The 27,012-nt window shown below is 40.7% G+C and overlaps 1 protein-coding gene across 1 annotated transcript in view; it reads left to right on the top strand.

The window, feature by feature from the left end:
* Positions 1–11,256: 11,256 nt before the first annotated feature.
* The window catches only part of LOC131968995 (metabotropic glutamate receptor 7), a 298,334-nt gene continuing 282,578 nt past the window's right edge, over positions 11,257–27,012 (top strand). Inside the window, exon 1 of the mRNA XM_059330093.1 lies at positions 11,257–12,551. Coding sequence (XP_059186076.1) covers positions 12,039–12,551 — 513 coding nt within the window. The 5' untranslated portion in view covers positions 11,257–12,038. The remainder of the gene's footprint in view (positions 12,552–27,012) is intronic.

Genomic DNA, 27,012 nt, shown 5'->3' with positions numbered 1-27,012 from the left:
TTGCCGTTAATATTTTGTTCCTCAAAAACATCAGAATTTACAGTATTCAACTGTATTAATGGAAAACGGTACACTACTGTGCAAAATAGCCCGTATTTTTACAGCAATTTGTTACAGTGTAGATACAGCGTCTCATCTCCCCCCTCCATGCTGATTGTGACCTGACCTGAACGTGACTCTGCTTGAGCTTCTCAGCCAATCACAGAGCGATAAATTACCTTCTTCTTCCTTCGGTTTTATGGCGGGTTGCAACCATTGCTTATTAGGTGTATACCGCCACCTACTGTACCGGAGTATGTAGACGATAAATGCTGCTTTCCGTTTCCACTATACTCCTTCCGTTTCCACTATACTTTCACTCACACATACATACATTTTCCTTTTACATACGTATATTACTTATAATATGAAAATGTATAAATATGAGAGTGAAAATATATGTATGTGTGAGTGAAAATATATGTATGTGAAAGGAAAATGTATGTATGTGTGTGAGAGTGAAAATATATGTATGTGAAAGGAGAATGTATGTATGTGTGTGAGAGTGAAAATATATGTATGTGAAAGGAGAATGTATGTGTGTGAGAGTGAAAATATATGTATGTGAAAGGAGAATGTATGTGTGTGAAAGTGAAAATATATGTATGTGTAAGGAGAATATATGTGTGTGAGAGTGAAAATATATGTATATGAAAGGAGAATGTATGTATGTGTGTGAGAGTGAAAATATATGTATGTGTAAGGAGAATGTATGTGTGTGAGAGGAGAATGTATGTGTGTGAGAGTGAAAATATATGTATGTGAAAGGAGAATGTATGTGTGTGAGAGTGAAAATATATGTATGTGAAAGGAAAATGTATGTATGTGTGTGAGAGTGAAAATATATGTATGTGAAAGGAGAATGTATGTATGTGTGTGAGAGTGAAAATATATGTATGTGAAAGGAGAATGTATGTGTGTGAGAGTGAAAATACATGTATGTGAAAGGAGAATGTATGTGTGTGAGAGTGAAAATATATGTATGTGTAAGGAGAATGTATGTGTGTGAGAGGACCAGAATGAATTATGGCTTGTACGGCCCCTCATATTTATGGACTCATCAGTCACACAGATCCTCTACAATTTAGTTTTTATGTTTACTGAAATTCTATCTCTTTTAATGGGATTCTATTTGGTTTCCATGTGTGAACTGTACATACAGGGTTTCTTTGTAAAATAAGTTGCTGATAATACATTTGATGGAACTGTAAACACTTTCATCATAAACTATAGTATTGAACACATTAAAATGTTGACCTAATGATGGAGCTACCAGAGTAGCTCAACAATAATTCATAATTCAACATTAATATCTGAGTTACATTCCTGTTGATCCACTGAGCAGGTTCAGAGATTTTATAGTGAAAGTGAAGCTGACCTGCAGGTGGCGCTACAGCAACAGTCAGAGTTTTACTAGGAAAAACATCCAAAATTATGCAAATAGTTTGTTCTTTTCACTCAGATCATATTAGGCAACGTTACAGAAAATCAGTTGTGATCTCTGCATGAGTCAGTCAGCAGAGACGTCACAGTTTAGTGAGACAGACAGAAACTAATCCAGCTGCTGATTTATGGATGTTCGCTAAATCAAATCCAGATTCTGCCAATGAAAGGATGCTACAATCATTTCTCATACCATCCATCTCTGTTGCTGTGGCTAAACGTTGAGCTGCAGAGTTTTGAATAATTTCAAAGGAAAAGTTGGAGATGTTACAGAATTCAGGTTATGTAATATAAACATCCATAAGTTCATCTGAGTGTTGGAGAGATAACTATGTGTGCTTGTGATGAAAGAAGGGTGAACTTTAAACTTGACCTTTTTTCTTTGAACTTTACTTGACCTTCAAAAGTCAGATGAGGGTCAAAAGTTCCTCCCAGAGTGTTTGTGAGCTCTTCTGTAGGAGGAGGATCGGCTGAATGTTGCTGATAGAAAGACGTGACGCTGCTGCTAAACCTGCTCCACCTCCTCTGACTTCAGCCTGCACATCTTGGACGAACTTCTCTTCATCGTGGTGATCATATTTCACTCATCAGAGTCTCATTCTAACCTTCTTGAGGTAAAAGATTCACTCAGACTCACTCCACGCCTTCAAAAATCAACTCAAAACCACCTTTTCATAATAGCCTACAAGACCTGAACTCATAATCTCTCATCTGTTTACTTTTTGTTTTTTCTGCATTTTGTGTCTGTGTATGACTCAATTTCTGTTATGTTAAGCAACTTTGAGTACCTTTTAAAAGCGATATAAAAAATCAAATGTACTATTACTCAGTTTTGGGACCCATCCTGTTATCAATTCATGTTAATGATCTGTGTGCAAATTTGCCAAATGCATCGTTCCATCTTTATGCAGACGATATTGTGATTTATTGCTGTTCACGCTCGATTGTACATGCATTTGAACTCTTGCAGTCCGCTTTTGATGCTGTGCAAACTCGTCTGGAGAAATTGAAACTGGTTTTAAATACTGAGAAATCCATGCTAATGCTTTTTTTCAAATTCTTCGTTTCCCTTGGAGAACATTCTTTCAATTAGAACTGCCCAGGGTAAAACTCTAGAGCTGGTCTCCAGCTACATTACCTGGGACTAACTACTGATGGGCACCTTTCAAAGTCCATATCAAAAATTTGATCTCCAAATTAAGAGTGAAGCTACCTTTTTGCCTGATGTCAGGTACCTTTTTGCCTGTTCTGGATAATGGCCATGTTGTGTATACAGTATGTGTGCCTCAGCCAGCTTTGACTGCGGTCTATCACTGTGCCTTGAGGTTCATCACTGGTTGTAGCCGCCTCTCCCACCACTGTGAACTGTAGGCTAAAGCTGGCATGCCCTCCTTGAATGTAAGACGTCATACACACTGGATGACTTTGGTCTATTAGGCCCTTCTTGGCCTGGTTCCCACTTTTTTATGCACTTTTCTTTGGAGAACTGAAAGCCGCTACGCTTTGCGATCAAATGACATTTTGTATCTCTTTGCTCCTCGTGTCAGAACTGAAACAGGAAAAAAAGCATTCAGTTTGCTGCCCCCTCGGCTTGGAATGCCCTCCAGTCTGAACTGAAATTGTCATAACTTGTTTCGTTGTAAGATTTCCACAGCATCTTACGAAAAAGACAATGGAAATCCTTTGATCAGTGCCTGTGTTCTTAAATTGTTGCTGTAAACTCCTGCACTTTATGGCTAATGTTTGTTCTGCTAAGGGTTTTTTTTTTTGCTATTCGTATTTTAGTTCACATCAATATCTAAGTCTAGTCTGGCTAGTCTGTAAGAACTTTTAATTTTATTTTATTTTTATTTAATTTGCCATTTCTTAACTCTTAAGTTGTATAATGTGTGTGATGTGCCTCTTTTGTGTGTATGTATGAGGACTCTATACTGCAAACAAAATCTACCTCTGGGTACAAATAAAGTAACTTGAACTTGAACTTTATTTATCTGTCTGTCCACTGTGATGTGTGCTGCCGCCTGTCTTGGCCAGGTCGCCCTTGTGAAAGAAGTCTCGATGTCAATGGGTCTTTTATCTGATTAAATAAAGCTTAAATAAAAATAAAAAGTCCCAAGCAACTACAAGCGACTCAGAAACGGTCTGAGCTGGTATCAGGTGGTCGGTGGATGTATCCCTGAAGGACACTCTGATGGGTCGAGTGAATTTATATTGGAATCAGACTAGGGCTGTCAAAGTTAACGTGATAATAATGCATTAACCCAAATTCCTTTTAACGCCATTATTTTTTTTAACACTCGATTACCGCATGCACATTCTGTGAGTATGACCCTTAGCCCGCCCCGTAGTTGGGAACTCGTCCATCCCATCACACTCCTCAAGCTACACGCACACTGTATTTATAGTTTGTTTTAATTGTTTTTAGTTTTGTTGTTGTGAGCCTTTGCACATGTGAGACAGTTACACTGTGTGAGATTATTCACTTTAGTTGTGATGGATCCAGGGAAGGATCTTATTAAACTGACCAGTGAACCTGTTGTACAATGTGTCTGTTGCTGTGATGCATGAGGTCAATCATTTTGTGTTGAGCTGTTTAAAACAGGATGTTTAGTATTAAGTTGGTTACTATATGGTGTTAATATTACAAAGTCATCTGTTGTTTCTTGTTGGGTCTCAGTCTGCCATGTTTTGCTTTCAGCATATTTTTGAGGCTGCAGTACCTTTGAGGTCATCCTGGACACTATTTGTCATTCTTTTGGATTGTTGCAATAATAATAAACATGCATTTGCATAAAGCAGCATATGTGTCCACTCATGTGTTGACAAGAGTATTAAAAACTTTTTTTTAGAGCGCATACCACAGAGGCCTGGTCCCCGTAGGCGGGCGGCCGGCCAGGGTTCGCATCTGGCTCAGAGCCCTTTCCCGCATGTCTTCCCCTCTGTCTCCCCCTTTCACTCTATATATCTATACTGTCAATAAAAGCTACAAAATGCCCCAAAAAATATCTAAAAAATATATCCTGTTAAGGTACAATTGAAAAAAATATTTAACAAAATGTGTGATTAATCGCAAGTTAACTATGGACAATAATGCGATTATCACGCTTAAATATTGTAATCGATTGACAGCCGTAAATCAGACATGAGACCTGTCAGTCCTCTACCTGCTCCTGTGTTTACAGGCTGATCAGCAGCTCTGCTCTGTGTGCAACTGTGAGCATCAGGCTGCAGCGCCGCTTCATTATACTCCGTCTGATAGCTGAGTGCAACGTCTGAGTGAAATTCAATACCACAATTCAATTGCCTCGTAATGTGCTAACAAATCTGCACTTAAAGCATTTTCCTATGGAATCAAACGAGAAACATTTTGTCTGCGGTTTGACAGAAACACTCGTATCATTTATCAGAGGAGTTTTGGCTCAGCGAGCGTCCTCTATAAGTCTCTGGGTGAGGCCGTCAGCCAAAAGCCTAAAAACCTCCCTGAAAGAATGGCCTGTCTGCTTGTTGTTATGTGATGTGAGCGTGTTTTTTCCCTCCAGCTGCTCTGAATGAAAGCTTCCCGTGCAGAGTGACAGGGAGCTGCTGGGTCACGTTTGGGCTCATTGTTGCACGTGTGACATATTTCACAGTTCTCAGTTTTCTCTGCTGTAGAGCTCTCGGGGTCGGGACACGCCGTAGCAGCAATCTGATGCTGTGATTTCTGATGTCCTTTGCTCTCCTGGGGTGAATCCTGCAGCAGGACGTGTTACAGCGGCAGAAACAACAGGTCAGAGGAGTTTCGACAGGAATTAGATGTTTGGAAACATTTGTGGTTGGGAAGTGAAGGACTCAGGGGTTAGGAGCTGCTCACTCTGCTGCAGTTGTGTTATTAATGTCACTGAGGTCAGCTAGACGCACCTGAAACCTTCATCAGACAGACCATTCATTCACTCATTCACTATCCTGAACCGCTTATCCCAACTCGGGTCGGGGGGCATATCCGCTCAGCCTGCTCTCCCGTAAAAACATCAATATAGGTCTAGGTGTACAGACAGCGATAAACAAGCTATGTCTCCCTATTTTACTGTTTACAGAACCATTTTTAACTTAAGTTAAATTGTTTACATTAGTTATGTGAATCACGTTTATGAACGTAACTTAGGTTTATTACGTAATTTGCGGCAGTCACGTGACCCTTGTAAGTGCCTCATTTCCGGCATTTACATACATTTATTTAGTATTTAAACTGTCTTTTAAATCTCTTACCTGTCATGAATCAGGCAGGATCCAAATGCAGTACAACCAAGGTTGAGAGCGAGGTCTCTTTTATTGTTCCACAGGAAACAAACACAAACACAGTCTTGCAACTAGAGTCTCTGAATGATGCAGAGTCCAGAGCACAGCTCTGAAGCAGGGAAGGCAACCGGCAAGTAATCCTCTTCAGAGAAGCCGGAGCAGCAGACACCAACGGCGAAAATCCAACCAGGAAACACACAGGCTGAGAGTAGGGGACAGAAGGCAGGCAGGTTTACCAGGGCAGAGACGAGGAGACAGGGTCAGGAACAGACGGGATCGGAACCGGGAAATCAAACCAAGAGAAAGTGCTGGAAAGTTCTACATGACACAAGAGACAATCTGGCAACTGGTGCTGGGCTGGTGAGGCTTAAATGCTGGAGCTTGATGAGCTCAGAATGAGCTCCAGCTGAGCTCTGCAGGTGCAGCAGATCTCCTCTAATGAGGGGGCGTGGCCTGCTGCACCAGAGCCCAGACATTACCAAAAGTTCTTTGCCTAAAAACCTAAAACCTTAAACCTAAGGTCAGTGGTTTTACAACTTAAATCCACAGAAACTGCAGCCGTTTTTACAACCGCATGGACGTGTGTGCTATTTTTTAGAATGCGTCGTTGTACCGCGCCGCAATATGTTAATATTTGCCCTAAAATGCGAGCCATGATATGTGCCTATGTCTCGTAATTTTTGATACTGACACACGACCTCTTCCACCATTGATGTTGGAGAACTTGTTGTCCCGCTGCATTGCTGTAAAGAGCTGTACTTGCTTTTTGTCAGAGGACATTCATACTGATTCAGCGACGGCGTAATATTGGCGTCCAATAATTGAGAAAGATGTGGAAGGAGACGGTGTGACTGTAACAGGGCAGCAGCAGTACAGTCTGTATGAGCTGCAGCAGTATCACTAATTAAATCTAACCTGCATGTTTGTGGGAGGAAACAGCGAGTCAGTTTTTTTTTTCACCAGCTTTTTATTTCTATCTTTGGTTTGGGAGTCACACTTGACTTCTCTCCTTCAGTTTTTCTTCTTTGTCTTTTTATCAAAGATATTTTCTAAGACAGTTGTTCAGATGACTGAATGATTTCATGAGTTTGGCTGTGGTCATACATATGAAAATGCAAGTTAGTGGCGAGGAGATCTTCCTTTTGAATGTGAGCAGTGCATGATGGATAATTTTTACTTTTTTCTGGTAATTTAGACTTTTTCTTGTAATTTTGACCTTTTTTCTGGTAATTCTACTTAATTTTGACTTTTTTTGTAAATTCTACTTTTTTCTGGTAAATTTGACTTTTTTATGATTTCATTTTTAAAATACTAAATAAAATAAATAAAATCTGCCTTCAGAAAAAAGTAGAGTTACCAGAAAATAAGTAAAAATTACAACAACAACAAAAAATCTAAATTACCCCCAAAAAAGGTCAAAATTACAAGAAAAAAAGTAGGAATTATGCATCAGGATATTTTGCTGGGAAGTTGTGGAAATAACGCTGCAAAGTACAAAAGTTTTTTTTCTGTTTGATTCAGAAACATTTTAGCAGTGAAACTTGTTGTTTGTGAAAGTTTGATAAAATGCTGCAGTTGTTGTCGTCCATACATGTTTGATATCAGTTCAGTTCAGTTTGACTGAATACTTTGTTGGTCAGTCTGTGGGTTTGACTCTCATTGTGGACAAATAAAAAGACTGAAGTGAGATGAATTCTCTGATTGGACAAAACAATTCTTTTTTTTTTTTTTTTAAAGAAATTTTTTGGGCATTTTGTAGCTTTATTGACAGGAGAGATTTTGAGAGGGAAAGGGGGAGACAGAGGGGAAGACATGCGGGAAAGGGCTCCGAGCCGGATTCAAACCCGGGCCACCCGCTCATGAGGACTGGGCCTCTGTGGTATGCGCTCTACCAGGTGTGCCACCTGGAACGCCCTGACAAAACAATTCTTGACTGAATTTAATTTAATGACAAAACAAAGTGCAGTTGAACAGTTAGATCTCAATATATTGTATCAATACTCACCATATCGCACAATGATTGAAATTGCAATAATTTCATATCGTCGACATAAACACCTTGGAGAAGAAGTCAGCTTCGACTCCCAACTAAACACACAATCACGATTTTGAAGTTTAAAACAAAAGGTGGAGAAAAGACATGAAATGAGCAAAAAAAAAACCCCACCCAAAACAGTATGGAAAAATCACCCCGAAAAATATGTAAAAAATTTCAAGGGAATACATTAAAAATGCCAAAAACATACGTAAAAATACCAAAAAAAATATGTAAAAAAAAAAAAAAACTAAATAAAATTTAAAAAAAAATTAAAAATGAAAAGGATTTAATAAAAAATACCTTTGATTCAATTTTGGATATTTCAGTTTTGTTGGTCAGTCTGTGGGTTTGACTCTCCTTATGGACAAATAAAAAGACTGAAGTGAGATGAATACACTGAGAATTTTCTCTGATTGGGCAAAACAATTCTTGATTGAATTTAATTATGTGGACAAAGATGCAGTTAAACAGTTAAATCACAATATATTGTATCAATACTCACCATATTGCAAAATGCTTTTTTATCCATTCGAAATTTTATCGTGGGGCCGATCAGCTGATTCACACCTCTAATACATATTACATTCCATATGATAAAGACAGGTGAATAAAGTGTGTGCCAGAGGCTCCACAGTCTGATCTGTGTGACTGACATAAAGTCGGTCAGTGTGAGGACCTGAGCAGGATCAGCCGTCACCGTGGAGACATCCAGATCAATTAAATGTAGAATATTTTAAAGCCTAATCACTGTGACATGAACTGATGTGTGTCTCTGCACTCTCTTTTACATTCTGTCTCTAAATCTTTAATGTGACTTTCTGGCATTAATGAAATCAGTTATTCAGACTTTGATTTGAGCTCCAGCAGCAGAATGTGAAGCGGCGCTGCCTCAGGGGACCGCGGCCGCGTTCCAACACTGTTCCCTCACTACCTGCCACATCTAGTGGAAACTAATGACGTCTGTCTCCTTGTGGCCTCGTATCAAAATTGTGTAATTGGTTCTGTGAGAGCTGGAATCAATCACAGGATAATCTGCTGATCAGCCGCCCATTTCATGTTCGCCCTGACATTTACTTTATTTCTCGCTTTTTGTCACTGACATTTGTGTAAAAAGAAAGTCAAACATTTATACTTTTCTTTTTTTTCTCGCAGAAAAGTAATGAAAACATGACCAAAGCTTTGACGGGGCACTGAATTAGGAAAATATTTATAATTTATGTTATGTGCAATGTTAATTATTCTGTGCTACATTACAGGAAAACATTATTTAAACAGTGATATTTCCATGTGTTTTTTGATTATTTTGCAGGAATGTGTGTTGTTAAAAGTACTGTGAGAGTATAAAAATACAAATGCATACAGGCTGAATGCGAAAACTGTTCATTTAAACGAGCCACCAGGACTTCTGCAAGGTTGTGATGTCACAAATATACGACATATAAGTATAAAGCGCTGCTACAGTCACGATAATTCCTAAGAATGAAGTCTATAAGAGACACAGAGACACTGACCGATCAGAGAAGACTGGGGTGCTTAAAGAGACAGAGAAACAGTGTTTCAGACAGAGTGTGGACCTATTTATTAATGCGAGAAAAATGTAGATGTATATTTTTAATATTATAATGTATAAACATGTTCTAGTAGAAACCAGAGCCCAAAACCCGACCTGATTATGAGCAGCAGATGTCTTCTATAACTGTCTGAACCCCACCCCCAAAAATCCTCTGTTTATCATAGAAAGAAACTATAAAAACCAACCTGGTCTCACAGAAATCCGTGAAATAGCCACGGATTTCGCTTAACTCAAAATCCGTGGAATAGCCACGGAATCGCTCAAATTTCCGTGAAACTGACACGGATTTCGCTACAATGCAAGTTAATGACAGTCATATCCCGTGGCTATTGGTTTGTTCGAAGTCACGTGACTTTCAAGATCCCAGCGGTCAGAACAAAAAACATGGCGGACAGTTCTCTCATTTTTAGTGAAAAATCAATATTTTGACTTAGTTTCTGCATAAAAATGGATTTTGATCACATTTGTAGCGAGAAATATATGTTTTATTTTCTAAATATTCACTCAGTGAATGTACATAATCACTTTGTATGTTGGAATAGCCACGGGATATGACTATGTCATTAACTTGAGAGTTTAAACTTCCCAAAAGTCCTTGAACGGATCATCAGTTATAAAAAGTGACCAAAACTTGTGTTGAATGTTGATATTTGTGACCTTAATCTCCTTATTCTACATGTGTCATTTAAAATAAAGCACTAACCAGATCCTGTTAAAAACATTAAATTCTGCTCCTCAGAGACACTGTGAAGGCATGATTGATTCTGCTGAGACCAACTGTATATGTACATAATGAAGTACAATGCACATGTGGAGAAAACTTGTTTGTGTCTTTTGTGTCTTTTTTTGGTAATTTATGGCTTCTTTATCTGTAATTTTGTGTCCTTTTTTGTAATTTTTTGTTAATTTTGTGTCATTTTTTGTTAATTTTGTGTCTTTTTTTCCGACATTTGTGACACTTGTGGCTGCTTGGAAAAGTGTTTATATATGAATTCCATTTTATTCCAATTTGTCTGATTTCTGTCATTCTAACAGTGTTATTCTGCACAAAGACTTTTTTGAGTTGTTTCCATGAGTGTGCTTATTCCATAGAGCTGCAGGACTTGTATATATGTATTTTATATGTTTATATTAGCCTATATATTGCAATGAAATACAAGGCCATAGTGCCTGTTGGGGTTCAGAGGGTTAAGTTCCAGAGGTCCCCATGTTGTTGATATTTGATGAATACAGATCTTATTATTTAGGATTCATGAGGAGGAGTCAGTCAGTCATGAGTCATTTCTGTTGCAGACTTCTGCATCATGTCCTCACCGCAAAATCAAGATTATAAACCATCCTCATATAGAATCAGGGTGATGAAACATATCAAGCTGTTACACAACATTACAGTTATTACTGCGAACATGAAACAATGCACTCTGTTCTGTTCTATTCTTATGAATGCAGCCATTCATAATAACAGGAGTTATCCATAATTCAACAGGAAAGAATGATTGGTGGCTTTTTCAGTGTGTTTGTGCAAATTGTTTTGGCACCTTAGACTGATAATTACACGAACGCGCGTGGGTGGAGGAGGGGGGGGGGGGGAGGGAGGAGAGAGAGAGAGAGGGGGGAAGAGAGAGATAGAGAGAGGGGGAGAGAGGGATAGAAAAGGTGGAGAGAGAGAGAGAGAGAGGGAGAAAAGAGAGAGAGGAGACAGAGAGAGAGAGAGAGTGGGGGAGAGAGAGGAGATAGAGAGAGAGGGAGAAGAGAGAGAGGGGGAGGGATAGAGGGGGGGAGAGAGAGAGTGTGTGTGAGAGAGAGAGAGAGAGAGAATCTCGCCCTTGTTCTCGTTATTCGGACAGTTTGAGCGCTGAAATCCCACAGAGCGACTCTTCTCTCTCTCTCTCTCTGCTTCTTCTTCCTCCTCTTGCTCCTCTTCCTCGCCGCTCAGCGTCAGATAGCAGACAGGTGCCAGTGTTCCCGGGCTGGGGGAGGGATGAGGAGCGTGTCGCGGACTGCTCGGCTCTCAGCAGAGTTATTTCGTGCACTGCTGTGCAGCTTTAACGCGTTTTTCCTTTGTGTCCTCACATCTCGTCTCCGGGCTCAAGGAAACTATTAAACCTGCCTGATAGTTATTATTATCTGCAGGTGTGACCACATTTCTTCTTTTATTATTATTTATTTCAACATCAGAGCGACCGTGGGCTGGGTTCTTCACATCTCCACAGACGGAATACCGGGAGAGCCTGCAGGACTCCACGGAGTGTTTCTGTCCGTGCCTCGCTGCTGTGTGTGAGCCCATGGTGTGTTTTTCTTTTGTTTCTTCTCATCTTAAACCTCGGAATGTGTGCTCCAGCAACAAGCGACCGTGGCTGTGTGCAGCAGCAGCAGCAGCAGCTCTGCGCACACTTGAGAGGGATAACGCATTGGTGAATCAGTGGCTGAGCTTGGTTTGGATGTTTGTGTGCACCTGCGGGATTACAGGAGTCTAACAGCCGGACACCTGCTTTTTATTGGCGTTTTTCTCTGCAGGACCGAGGACAGGAATGAACTCGGGTGTTGGATTTGTAAAACTATCCTAAAAAGTCTCGTGCATCTTGCAGTGGTTCTACGTTTTTCCCAGCCGGAGTGTGTGGTGGAGCCGCTGTGATTGAACTGTTGGCGAGGAGGGAACCAGATCCAGTCATGGGCAGACACTCTGATCCTGTCCCCCAACTCAAAGCGGGTTTTACACTCCGGGTGCTGTGGATGCTTCACGCGTTCCTGGACCTGGCGGGCTCCCAGGAGATTTACGCGCCGCACTCGATCCGGGTGGAGGGCGACGTGACGCTGGGGGGGCTCTTCCCGGTCCACGCCAGGGGGGTCCCGGGGATGCCGTGCGGGGACATCAAGAAGGAGAACGGCATCCACCGGCTAGAGGCGATGATGTACGCCCTGGACCAGATCAACGGCGACGAGGAGCTGCTGCCCAACGTCACCCTGGGCGCCCGGATCCTGGACACCTGCTCCCGGGACACGTACGCGCTGGAGCAGTCGCTGACGTTCGTGCAGGCGCTCATCCAGAAGGACACGTCGGACGTCAGGTGCACCAACGGGGAGCCGCCGGTGTTCGTCAAACCCGAGAAAGTTGTCGGGGTCATCGGAGCGTCGGCCAGCTCCGTGTCCATCATGGTGGCCAACATCCTGCGCCTCTTCCAGGTAAGGGGTCCAGAGTCTCCTCCCGAGACCTGATCACTTATTCACCACCCTTATCATTAGAGTCAGCCTTCTTATGTAAGCGCACGGCTCAGCAGCTGGAGGCCTGCTCACATCCAAACACAATGGATTCCTCCACAACAGCGTCCCTCCCTCCTGCTCCGCCCGCAGTCTGAGCATGTGAGCTGGTTTTAAGGAAAACCCTCCCGGAGTCACGCGTGGCGTGACTGAGAGTCCGGGTCAAGTCCCCTCAGAGCAGCACAGTGACCGCAAATCACCGTGTGTGTGTGTGTGTGTGTGTGTGTGTGTGCGTGTGTGTCTGTGTATCCTTGTCAGACCTGGGTTTTTATACTGAACATTAATATCAGTAAGTGCTGCTTCTTGATCACATTCTCATCAGATCTGAACAGCTTGGATTGGTTTTTCCTGTGACAGATATATGTGTGTGCGTGTGTGTGTGGTCAGTGCAGGTTGAAATGTAAGTCCTTCCAAGTCCGTGAGAAGCTTTTGGATGCTGTTGCATGTTGGTTTAACATAATTTTTCCCATGATAAAAACTGGATTAAAATCCTTATTGAGTGGAATTAGGAGCAGAGTTGAAACCATTTTTCTGGGTTCTGAGTTGTGTTTTGACCATTTTAGTGGTTGTTTTGTATGTTTATTGTCTGTGTGCATTGGTCCTGTTTCAGATGTGTAAAATATTGTTGTGCCCATCAATGTGGACTCCTCTGCAGCACATGACAGCTGTCTCTGTGTGTATTTACTATTGGAACAGTGTTTTTCTGCTGCCCTCCTGCTCAGGTTTCTCTTGAACAGAGATTTTAATCTCAGTGAGACTTTTCACAGGAAACTAAAATAAATGAAAGGAGGCAGAGAGCGAACTGCAGCTCCTCACAGGGCGGCTGAAGGGTCTGAGATGGGTTTGGATTGGATCAGATTGAAACTGAAGACAGAAAAAGGTAAAAAGAAGGAGATGCATGAGACAGTTGTGTGTTGTGGTCATGCACAGAGTGGAGAGAGAGAGAGAGAGAGAGAGAGAGAGAGAGGGAGAGGGGTGGTGCTGAAAGGACAGCTCCTCTCTCTCCTCCTCGCTGCTTCTTGTTGCTGCTGGTTGAACAAATCATCCTTTTCTCCTTCATTCTGATAAAACCCACACAGCTCTCCAGGGTCTTAATGTGTCTTATAATTAGAGGGTATTACTTTAAGTTAAAGACCTCAAACAATCCTCTCTATCTCTCTGCTCGTACCTCCTATAGCCTCTTTGCTCCTTATCTGCTCTGCAGCCTCTCTGCACACTAAAAAATTCACACAAAAGTCTCTTCTTCAGTAAATTACATGCACAGAAACATTCTTACATCAGCAGCTTGTGCTGGTCAAGTGGTGCAGTGTTGGTTTGTTGCAGAAAATCCTCTGGTTTGGTTCAGTAGAGGCCAAAACATCTACAAGTGATGAGACAGTGAGTGGTGGGGGCAGAGTTTGAATTTGTAAATCTAAAACCAGTTTCTGTTCCTCTGTGAATCCATTAAAAAGTCTTGGACGTGTTGTATTAACCTTGTGCCCTGACAAGCACACATCCATTACTCATCATGTGTTTGTTTCATTAGTCTTGTCGTCTCTTTAGATATTTCTTTTAAACGTCCAGACCCTCCTCCCCTCCCTCCGTTCCTCAGCTGCTTCTTACTTTATTTATTTCCGAGCCGTAGCTTAGTAACTTTTGTAAGCCCCTCAGAGCTTTCAGGACCGGGCTAACTCTCACCAGTTGAAAGCTGATTTTGAAAAAGAATTTAATGGGCAAGAAGCCTCAGACTTTAATGGTGGCCGAGCTGCTCAGGATGTTTTTAATAACACACTCTGAAAGGCTGTTTCTCTCCGGGAGCTCAGACTCTTTCTTCTGGCCCACATTTTTCAAAGCACACAGCAGGAAGACGTTGCTGCAGTTTTTTTATTTTTTTATTTCCAGCAGCGGTGTGAAGGGCAATAAAGAAAAAAGGTAACCTGTGACTTTGAGTCGTATGACAATAAACAAAAAATACAGTTATTTTCAGGATGCAGGTTGTGTCAGACTGCTCTACCATGTCAAGAATCATCATTCATTTAGTCAATATTTAGATTGATTATTTAGTGTAGAAACAGCATGCATTTAGTAAACTTAGAATTATCTTTTCATTGGTAGTTTGTCTTGATCTTTGAATACAGTTCAAATGAAAAAATGAGCTAAATTAAGTAAATGTAGACATATATAAATATATGTCTACGTTTAAATAAATTATAAAAATAACTATATACAGTGCTTAACAAAGCAGCGTTTTTGGCCCCAGCTGTCCTAAATTAACAGCATTAGTTATTAACACAATATATTTTTATGTTTCTGCAACGGTTAATACAGCAGCATGTACAAACTATTTAACCAAAATAATATTTTGAATGCAAACCTATTATTATTATTATTATTATTCATATTATTTTATTATTATTATTATTATTATTAACCATGCATTTTCAAATTTACTTTTTTACAAACAAACTGTAACAGCACGTTATTATTTCTTAATTAAGAGCCAGAATATAGTTATTAACTTGATTCATTTCTGACTCCTGGCTCAAATCTGGCTATAAAAAGGTGAATTCACTTTGTTATTTTACAAATGAATAACAATAACGTTTCAGTTTTCAACAAGCTTTTGAAAGATTTTATGACAGGTGGTCTAATAAATGTGTTAGGCATTCTTCATAAATTATTTATTTCATAGTTATTCGACATTATCCAGTCGGTGTGAAGGAAAGGGTGCTCTGGATTTATGAAACAAGACAAAATCTGCACAATAATAATTTCATCTTGTTTTCATAATCGTTGGAGGCTAAACTCGTATTTGAAAATTAACGTGATTAGTGACTCAGACTGTCCTGATATTTATCTTTATAGTTTGGATATAATATCCAGATGCTGCAGGTTGTTCTGGTTGTAACTGGGTCAGATGTTGAGCAGACTGGGAGGGCTGGAGGGATTGGGATGATTGGGGTAAACCAGTAACTGAAGCTGGTTTGTGTCTCTCTTCAATGCAACTCTCGGTGGAATGAGATGGGAGGCTAATTAATCCCCCCTGTGATAAAGAAGTCATCTGTGTCACAGCTGTTTTCACATCATCACCCTGATTTTCCCACACAGCCTCACAGTCGCTCCACAAACAGTTCTGGACCCTTCTGGATCAGGGGTCAGCCCAGAGCCAGAAACAGGCTTCTACAGTTACTACATGTAGGGCAGAGGGAGGACCAGGACCAGTCCTTCTCTTTCTGCTCATTATTAAAGATGTGTCCGATCAAATATTCATGCTACGATTTATAGAGCCAGAAAATATCACAGGAAACAGTTTATCAGAGCAGAAATACCGTATAATGACCTCACAACATGCCACTTTGAGGTTTATCAACATCAACAAACACTGATGGAGAAACTTATCCTGAAACTTTACTGAATGTAACAATATAACATTTTTTATTTTATTTATTTATTTAATTAATTTAAACAAAACACAACATAAATCACCAATGAACAAACACAGTAAAAAAAAGAAAAGAAAAGAAAAACAACAACAAAATCACAAACCCAACCTAAATAAATAAATAAATAAAACATCAATAATAAATAAGAACTTTAACACATTGAATAAAATTAAAACTAAACTAGACACAAACAAACATCAAACATAATTACCACATAAAACATACAGTATATCAGTAAACTTAAAAACCTAAGAGAAAATAATAAAGTGTTAAGTTAAATGCCAGCCTTCCACTTCAATACACCTTTCCCACCTTTCCAAATACCGTCCAACATCACCATTCCTATTAGCAATATAACCTTCAAGATTAACATTTTGCATGCTTATTACTTTGCAGAAACATATTCTCTCTCTCTAAACATGTTTTCATGCATGTTTCCATCCAGGCTGCAGCTAATGATTAGATTTATATGAAAAAAGTTTAGTTATTTCCTTGTTATCCATGCTCATTGAATCCACAAGAGAGTCCGCTTTCCAGTCAGACCTGATTTATGCAGCTCACAGACTGTTTGGGACCCCAGGATGCAGAAATATAAGACAAAATAACACATTTTACTGGAGGAGAAACACTGCACGATTTCTGCCCTAAACTGCATGGAATATAAAGCATAAAGTGTCTGTAAAGAAGAGGTGCATGGGTTCACATAGAACCCATTTTCATTCAGATATCTGCAGCTCAGAGGTCAAGTGAGCATAATTTAGGCTTATTTTTCCCGTAATAGCAGTGTTACTTTGTAGAAACATATTTTTAACATGTTTTCGTGCATTTTTCCACCAGGGCTGCAGCTAACAATTGATTCACTTTAAATAAAGTTCAGTCATTTCCTTGATTCATTATTTTTGCCCATAAAATGTCACAAGGCAGTGAAATCACAGATGCTGAAACCAGAAAACGTTTGAAATCCAACCAGTTGATGGACTGCAACTCATTTTATAATCAATTAATTGTTTACTGTGTGACGATGTGCTGCTGTTCTGTTGATAGAAATGATAGTTAGCTGGTTTTTGTTAAGTTTTTGATGCAACCCTGGATCTAGATCGTCTAGATCTGGAAACCTTTAATGGACAAGTTTTACTGTCATCTGACATTTAAAGACAAAATAGTAGAAAACAATCTGCAGATTTACTGATGGTGAAACTTTATGTTTGCAAAAGTAAGTCCAACTCTTTTATGTCCCTCTCAATTCAATACAATTAAATAAGACTTTATTGGCACAAATGTGAAAAAACAATATTGCCAAAGCACAAGTACAACTTTTTCCAAATATTTGGACAATACACAATAAAATCAAATGGACTAAAATAGATACATCTCATAAAATATTTGTGTAAGTCAAATCAATGACAAATATACAATTTCATTAAATTTCATTAATTTCATTAAATATTGCAAGAGTGGATGTGTGCTTTCATATTCATTCATTCATTACCATTAACCGCAATCGGGTCGCGGGGGGCTGGAGCCGATCCCAGCTGTCATTGGGCGAGAGGCGGGGTACACCATGGACAGGTCGCCAGACTATCGCAGGGCTAACACATAGAGACAGACAATCACACTCTCAGTCACACCTACGGGCAATTTAGAGTCACCAATTAAACCTAAGTGCATGTTTTTGGACTGTGGGAGGAAGCCGGAGAACCCGGTGAGAACCCACGCTGACACGGGGAGAACATGCAAACTCCACACAGAAGAGCCGCAGGCGGGAGGCGAACCGGCGACCCTCTTGCTGTGAGGCGAGAGCGCTAACCACTACACCACCGTGTAGCCTGCTTTTATATTTATATATATATTCATACGCACACATACAAATACACATATATACATCTACATATATATACAATTCATTAAGTAAATCAAGTGAATAAAAGACAACAACAATCTCTCTTTCTCTCACTTTCTCTCTCTCTCTCTCTCTCTCTCTCTCTCTCTCTCTCTCTCTCTCTCTGGCGGTGGACTGATCCCAGGTGCAGGTTGACGAGAAGACACAGGGTCATTAAATCGTCCCGTCACTGCACATTATGGAGCTTCTCCCCTTTGTTTGCCATAAATTTTAGCGAGCATGAGAGCAAAATAAAACTGTAACTTCTCCCCGTGTCTCTCTTATAAAAGCTGCAGCAGCTCTTTACGAGGCTGCTGCCGGAGGTTTTAATTGAGAGGGTGGGTGTAGCTAACATGTGCCACATTATGAGAGTGGTACAGTAGGAGGGTTTGGTGGATATTTGCTTTTTTGGTAATGGGAGTCAGTGGGAGGGATGTAGGCTGCAGCTCATTAGGTCCATACACTGTGTTATGACTCCACCATATGTGACAACATCCATTCTGATAATGGGCTCTCAGTGCTTCTGCACAAAAACACATGTACAATCATGATTGCTTTTTCCACTTAGTTCACCAACAACAAGGACAGTGACTTGGCTAATTGCTTCCTGCACATTATGAGACAGTTACTAATGACATGATTAGAAAGTTAAAGGTGCAAAGCTAAACACAACAGACAAAATATCATTTTTGAAGTCTTTTCCTGTCATGAATTAGAATTATTGCAGCATTTTTGGGGTTGATACCATCAGTTATGGAGACAAACATCATCACACATGAAGAAAATTGGGCTCATTAAATGCACAAGAGTCTCATCTTTCCAGTCAGACCCCATTTATGCAGCTCACAGACTGTTAAGGGACCCCAGGATGCACAAAGATTCACATACAAGAGGACATAACACACTTTACTGCAGGAGAAACACTGCATGGGTTCTGCCCCAAACAGCTTCTGATAGAGTGCCTAGAGTGAGCATGTCACGTCTAAAAACAGCCCAAATATTTAATAAAGTATCATATGAAACAGAGAGAAGCAGCCAGGGTTCCTGCACAGAGATTTATCTTGTTGTCTCTCCCAATTCATGCAGCTCACTGATGCACTCAGACCCCAGGATGCACGGACATAAGACACAATTAGGAGAGGAGGAGGAACACCATGGTTTCTGCTCTAAACTGCATAGAATATAATGCATGAAGTGTCTGTAAAGAGGAGGTGCATGGGTACAAAGAACACATTTTCATTCAAATATCTTGATGTAAAAGGTCCAGTGAGCATTATTTAGGCCTCGTCCCAACGACATATAATGATGTTGTTGGTACCACTGGATTATTTAGGCTTTCTAGTTTCACGTGAGCAGTATCTGAGCTGCAACCTGAGACAGACAGAAGGTTGTCCAGGCTGTGGGATATTAATGATCTGCAGGTCATCTGATTTATATAAAGTGACGCTACATACGATCTGAATTGAGCTGTTGGACACGTGTTGCACACATCTGGAGAGCAGCTGAGCTGAAGAGAAGAAAAGCTATAACTAGTCAATTCATCTTAATAATTGATTCATTGTTTGCATGATTGATTTTGAAGCAGTAATGCCAAAAATGATGGTTTCAGCTTCTTAGATGTGAATTTGCTGCTGTTTTTGTAATGCAGGTGCATCTCAATAAATTAGAATATGATAGAAAAGTTTATTTTTGTCAGTAATTCTATTCAAAAAGGTGAAATGACACATTTATAGATCCATTACACACAAAATGACACACTTCATTTATTTATTTTTTTCTAATTATATGATATGAGTATGGCTTACATTTAATGAAGAGCAAAAATTCAGTGTCTCGAATGTGAATATTACAAAAGACCAATTCTAATATGTTTAATATGGAAATGTTGGCCTCTGAAAAGTATGTCCATCTATATTCACTCAATATGAATAAAACAAGAGATCTGGGTGATACATTTCTTTTGTTATTTTCATAGATAATCAATCATAAAAGAAAAGACAGTTCTAGAAGAGGAAGTGTACTGTGTGTGAGAAAACCATCAGAGCCTGAATTATTTTAGTTAAAACTGTCTTTGGAAGCTTCTCTCTGTAAACAGATAAAAAGTGCAGATTTTACAGGCTGCTTAATAAGTCAGACTGGCTGCTTCAGTCACGCCTCGCTGGGCCGAAGCTGCTGAGAAACATTAAAAATAAGCAGGAGGGAAAAAAACATGAAAGAAATAACAGGTTAGTGTGTCGCCATGCTGCAGTGTTCACTCTCTCTTAATTACTCTTTTATTCCCTCCTCTGAACAGGAACACCTCAAAACACGTATAACACAACATTTGTTCGACATGGACGGATTTCATTCTATAAAAGAACTACAGACCAATAAGTTCATGTTTTGTTATAATGAGGAAACTCTGAGTGATTCACTCAGTGACTCATTTCTCTGCCTGCGTCTGTTTGTTGCTGGAAGTTGAACTTGCAGGTTTTCTTTGGCTAAGCCTGAAGTTGCAGCTGCAGAAAGTGACAGTGATATGAACGTAAGCAGCAGAGTTTGTGTCCTGAACAGGCACCAGAAGGAGTATTTAAACTGCATGACAAGAAGATTCTCCATTCACACCAAAACCAATCCTGTTAGCCGGCTGCAGGCTGATAGCCACCCTGACTGGGAACACTTTCTACTCGCCGATTATACTGTTTATAGTGCTAAATATCAGACCTGGGTCAAACATTCTTTACATAATTCCGTGTGAAATATCCGACTGGCGGATATATCTGCATGAATATTGAGCAACACACAGTTTAGCCTATTAAAAATGAGTCGCTACAATTTTGTGCGTCTGGAAATTTACAGTGAGTTTAATGGCTCAGTTTATGAGGGAGCAGGTCTCTGCAGGGGACTCCTCTCTCTGCTCCACTTTCCTATCTGCTCTTATAAATTACTTTTATTTACACAGAAGTAGTTTTTTTGGCCTGATACCAGAGACTGGACCTCTCTCTGTTCATCTGAGGCAGCTCAGACAGTTTAAAGGGAGCTGAGATGATTATCTGATGTGAATGTGAGTGGGTTTATGGTGGCTCTGTCCCCTCTGTCTGTCTGTGTTTGTCTCCTCTCTGATAGACGGCTGACACTAGTTTGCTGAGAGGCTGCAGCGCTCTGACAGAATTTGAACTGGTGGATGTGCAGCACCTGGATGTTAACACTGGGTCAGGGTGAATGTGCTTGCTCTGCAGACGCTGAGTAAAGTCCTCGCCACTTTCTGGGACTGTAAACTGTATTTTTGGATCGCACACAGACTCATAACTCCTAGACAAACTTTTTTTCTGACCTATATTCATTGAAGTGCTGATTCATTAGAAGTGCTGGCTGCAGAAGGCCCGCCACGCTGCAGGTGGAAGTGGAGCCACGCTGCAGACTCAGAGGGGAAGCAATCAGTAACAGTTTTGAGGTCATGATGCATTTCATAACAAAGCGGGCAGCTGTGATTGGCAAAAAATCAAAATGAAGCAGCTTCCTTTCATCGCACAGGAAGCTCCTGTTCCTAGAGACTGTTCGAAAGCACTTTTTGATCTGAGCTCACTTTGTTGCCTGTTGCTGGGAGAATTGCCTTCTGCATGACAGGAAAACACAAAAACTAGCATTAATGAATATGAATGACTTACTTTCCAAAAGGTACAAAACTCTCTTTTCTGTGAGGCAACAGATGGCATTAAAAGTTGTTTCCAGTATCATTATTCCACACATCACGATGCTGAGTTAATGAAGCTGCTGCAGGTCTGAAGACAGAAGATGCTGCTGGTCTGAGGACAGAAGATGCTGCAGGTATGAGGACAGAGAAGTTACAGGTCTGTGGACAGAGAAGCTGTTTTTGCTGTCTTACTAGAGGAACAGGGCGTCTGCAGGTCATGGCTAGTCTCATAAAACAGGAATTTAGTTTCCTTTAAAAAGTCCTTTCATTTCATTTTCATTTGTAAAATATGTTTCATTGAGAAAAAGTATTCTGTGTTGTCAGCTGCAAGCAGTGATGTTAGTTATAACATGTTTCTGTATATAATTACAAGCTGTCAGGCGACGTTCCGTAAGTATTAATGCAACCTGCACTCTTCAATCTGCACACAAAGAACACGACTTTAGACCTTCACATTACATGCAATGCAGACGCCAAAATCCAGTTCTGCTGCATCTGATACAAAGACGAGTGTTTCTGAAAGCAACCATCCAACCGGTTGCAGGACATCGAAGGTTCAGTGATGCAAAAAAAAGCTGCAGTTCTGTGGAATTTCCACTAACCACCACTAACTCCAAACGGAGACATGGGGAAAGATTGGTGATCATATGCACGCAGGATGGATTTTTGCATATGAGTTGCACATAATTTGAAAATCTAAAGTTGTGTTATTTTCATGCATTTTGAAGAGGTTGGGCTGATTAATGTGTGTTATGATAAAGAGAATCATCAGCTGAAACTGCACAATCCTCTCGGCTTTATAGTGATTTTCAGCTCATTGTTTACTGCTCCGCTTCACTCTCAGAGAAGAAGAAAACCCTGAGAAAACCCTCCGTACTCTACCTGTTCAGCAGATAGACTCAGTTAGAGAGCGGCTGGTGAACACGGTGAAACATTCAGCAGCTGAGGAGACAGATATCCCCCACGAGAGATGGTGAAGACCAAAAACAGAGCGAAAAGAGAGAATAAGACACTTCAGCCAGCTGATACTGTGATTCTCTGATGCGTTAACGTTGAGTTCACTCAAATCATTAGTATTTATTGCTGGAGAACCTATCATATAATATTAAATAATGTGGGGCCGTATCATCCCTGCTGGTTTCATACAGTAACATTTAAAGTATGATATGATTAGATTGTATTCTATGAGGTATTAAAAGGGTCTTCAAGGTCTTTAATTGAACTGTGAGTGCAGCACAAACAGGTTCCTCTCTCCCTCCTGGACCCTCCCAGAGCTGCAGCCTCATCTTGTATTAATCCAACACCCAGGAGAGTCCGCTCCACTCCCAGCTGCTCTCTCCTTGTTTTGGGTGTCTTTGTGCTGCTTCTCAGCCTGTCACAGCTGCTTGGGAAGCCTCTTTCTCCTCGCTGTCTTTGCTAAGTATAAAAGAATTGCTGTGGTAGTGGAGTCGGCCCTCTGAGACGCTGCAGCCACACAGGCCCATCCATTACCGGCAGAAAGCTCCTGTGGGTTGGGACACCACTCAGACTCTGTTTCCTGTGTTAGTTGGAGCAGTTTTAGATTAAAAAGCCTTGTTTCGGCTTGTTGATAGTGATTTCACATTGATGCCGGTGTTGGGCTCACATCTGTTTAGTTCAGTGCTTCTGAGTGGTTTTTCATCCTTAAGCTTAAATTGAGCAAATTAACCGTCGCAGTGGGACGGACTTCTTTAAACACAGATGTAAGCTCAACACTTGTTCCTGTCTTTTCTTCTGCAAACACGTATTATATTAGCAGAGAATAAAGTCCTCGTACAAAGAAGACATGAGAGCAGCTGATAGAGTGGAAGGAGGAGAATCTCTTTGTCTGTCTGTCTGTCTGCCTGTCTGTCTGTCTGTCTGTCTGTCTGCATGCTGCTCCACAGTGACCTTCATCAGGCAGTGGTGCAAAACAGTACACATACAGTAGTCAAATAGTTCATCATCATCATCATCTGACAATGTCCCTGAGGAGTCTTTTCTTAATTTTTTCCACTAAATACATTTTGTTTTGAGTCAGAATTAACATCCAAATAATATTACATTTTACCTGACTTATAGATGCACCCTGATAGCTCTATACTAACAGTACCCACCCGCTTTGGGCTGATAACTTGATCACATCTGGTTTCAAAACACCAAGATTGCGAGAAGCAAAATGCCAAATTTGATGCTTCAAAACCAACAGGATAATATACTGCTCCACCTCCAACCGTTACTTACAAAAGAGTCATTGTTGGACAAAAGAAAGAGAAAAAATTGTCTGAAGCCTTTGAGCCTTACAGTGAAGATAAATTAGCATTCAAACATTACTAACAGGTCATAATGAGCATTTATTAATAGGATTTTGTCAGAATGCAGCCAGAAGAGGAAGAAATATCTCAAGAGATTTGGAATGCAAAGCTAGCCTAGAGAGGGGAACATCTACTGGACTTGAAGTTGGCAAACTCTATGAGCAGGAGACCTCTGTTAACTATGATGCACATTTTAGTTGACTTGACTACAATGTTAAATGTCTAATATAAGCTACACACATTACAATTGAAGAATACAAATTGATTTGGCCCAACGTTAATGATTAATGAAAACTAAAATGTAAAGAAATAACATAAATCATTTCCAAAAGGTTATTTCTCTAAGTTCAGCATGAAAAAAGTCCAAATTAGATGTTATAAAGGCAGTTTAATAAGTAAAATAAATGCATTTAAATGCCAAAAGTGAGTAAGTACAGGAAGGAGTTAAGTTGGTTCTGTATAAACAAGACACAAGTTATTGTTGACTGGTTTCCACTCTGGACTCGTAGCCTCTCCTGGGTCACAGTCCGGCTTTGTTTCAGCAACTTTTCTGTCTGTTGCTGCAGTGGTGAAAAATGCATCAGGGCAGGAACATAACTTCTTACATAAACCTTAAAAGAACAAACAAATAACTGTGTCTTTTGTTCTGGACTGGACAAATAAAATCTGACAAAGGAAAAGCTTCTTTTATCAGTTTAACTTGTTTCCTTCCAGAAGAACTCATCAGATTTACTCAGAGTGCAGCAATAAAACACAGAACGACTTCATCTTCATTCTCACCTGAATCACATAAAGTCTTTTCTCCTGGAGGAAACATTTAACCAGCCTGGACCTGAGCTACATCACAGCTGTTGGAGACATTTAGTTTATTTATTTTACCAACAGGATTACAGAAAAACTTTTTTTCTCACCCCATTTTTAAGAAGCTTGGTGTCCGGGTGAAGCCTGGGCTGAGGAAGAATCTGTTTATTACTACAATAATGACTTTTATCAACACTGTGAGGTCTCTGAGAGCACATCCAGTTCTTTATACACAAGACCGAGAACAAACTGTTTCAAAAAGCTTATTAAGTTTATTAAAAAACAGGATTTTACTGTGAAGTGCTGAATCTTTTCTTTAATGTGGGTCATCTGGAGAACGAATCATTTCCTCTTGCTGCCTCCATAACTAACAGACTCAGTTATGTTCTACTTGTTGTGTGTTTTCTTTTAATAAAGATATTTCTCATTGAGGAAGCTGTTCTCGCCCCCGGCTGCAGGTCGCCGCGTGATTTGGGGTGACCACCCGTAGCTTCAGCGGCTCCGAGTTAAAGTGTTGGAAGAGAAATGAGTGTGCCAAAATACAGCAGCTCCCCGAGGCTGCAGAGCCACCAGGTCCATCTGTAACTGTGTGTGTGTGTGTGTGTGTGTGTGTGTGTGTGTGTGTGTGTGGCTGGAAACTGTGTCTGCATACAAACCTCCAGCATTAGTGATTAGTGTGAGGAGTAGTTTACACTAATATGTCTTTTTCTCAAACTGAATTCTGTGTTTTTTCAGTCTAATAGTGCTCTGATATACAATTTGCAATTACTCAGTTTGACTCTGTGACTCTATGAAAGGCTGTCTGTCAGTCTGTCCAGGTCCAGATACATCTCAACATGTATTGAGATGGACTGTGACGAAGCTGTAATACATTTAAAGTTCAAACGCTCCTGCTCCTCAGAACTGATATTCTTAGTGTTTTTACCTGGAGGAGAATAAGTTTGACACTCGTGAAAATCATCTCATGTTCAATTTTAAGAAGTATAGCTGTGTAATGGGCTATAAGTGTCTTCTTAAAGGCCCCTCAGTGCTTCCCAGGTGCATTTATGATGGCAAAACACGTTCTCTTCAGTTTTTACTTCAAACAGTTGCCTGGTCTTGTGAAAATGAAGTTCCTATGTAATTTAACTACATTGTCAATTCCAGTTAAAAGATACATAATAAAGTCAATAATAATCAGGAGAGACACGTTGTTAAATCTGCGAAAAAGTAAAGCACAGATGACATCCACTGTGATGGTGTGATTTTAACTGTGATAGCCGTGTTCTCTGTGATCACTGTGGTCTCCATAGTCACTGTGGTTGCCGTGGTCGCTGTGGTCACCTTGGTCATCATGGTTACTTTGGTCACTGTGGTCGCTGTGGTCACCATAGTGACTGTGGTCACCGTAGTCACTGTGGTTACTGTGGTCACCATGGTTGATGTGGTCACCATGGTTGATGTGGTCACCGTGGTCAACGTCGTGACTGTGGTTACTGTAGTCACCATAGTCACTGTGGTCACTGTGGTCGCTGTGGTCACCGTGGTAACTGGTCAGTGTGGTCGCTGTTGTCGCTGTGGTCACCATGGTCACTGTGGTCGATGTGGTCACTGTGGTCACCGTGGTCACAATGGTCACTGTGGTCACAATGGTCAGCGCGATCACTGTGGCTACTGTAGTCACTGTGGTCGCTGTGGTAACCTTGGTCATTGTTGTCGCTGTGGTCACTGAGGTTACTGTGGTTGCTGTGGTCACTGGTCACCGTGGTTGCTGTGGTCACCTTGGTTGCTGTGGTTGCCGTTGTCGCCGTGGTTGCCGTGGTTGCCGTGGTCACCGTGGTCACCGTGGTCGCTGTGGTCGTTGTGGTCACTTTGGTCGCCGTTGTCACTGTGGAGGTGATGCTGAAGCTGCGTGGCAAAATTCTGCTGCCAATTTACTGCAGCAGAAAAAGTCATTGTGGCATTTATGGAACATTGTATTTGCAAATGACTCTCAGTCTCAGATATATATTATTACTGAGAGGTCACAATGCTGGGGACCAGATGATGCTTGTTGCTATGGTTACCATTCGGCCCAATAACTATTGCATTGTTGCCGTTAAAAACAATTCAGTACGTCTGCTGATGAAGTCACAGCTCCGCCTCATTTCTATACGTCCCAGCATGCAGTAATACTGTGGACTCTTTGTATTTCAAATCCTACACAAGTAACAGTTCAGTAGTATCATCAGCCTCATGCAGTAAAAGTACAGGAGTCCCCAGTATTTGCTGCATCGCTCCTGTTTTAGTCCTATCCTCTCTGTCCTCTCTGTCAAGGGTT

Source organism: Centropristis striata, chromosome 3, assembly GCF_030273125.1.
Source record: "Centropristis striata isolate RG_2023a ecotype Rhode Island chromosome 3, C.striata_1.0, whole genome shotgun sequence".
In the NCBI taxonomy this organism is placed as follows: Eukaryota; Metazoa; Chordata; class Actinopteri; order Perciformes; family Serranidae; genus Centropristis; species Centropristis striata.
The sequence above is the reverse complement of the archived record's forward strand: the minus strand, read 5'-3'. Positions and strand labels throughout refer to the sequence as shown.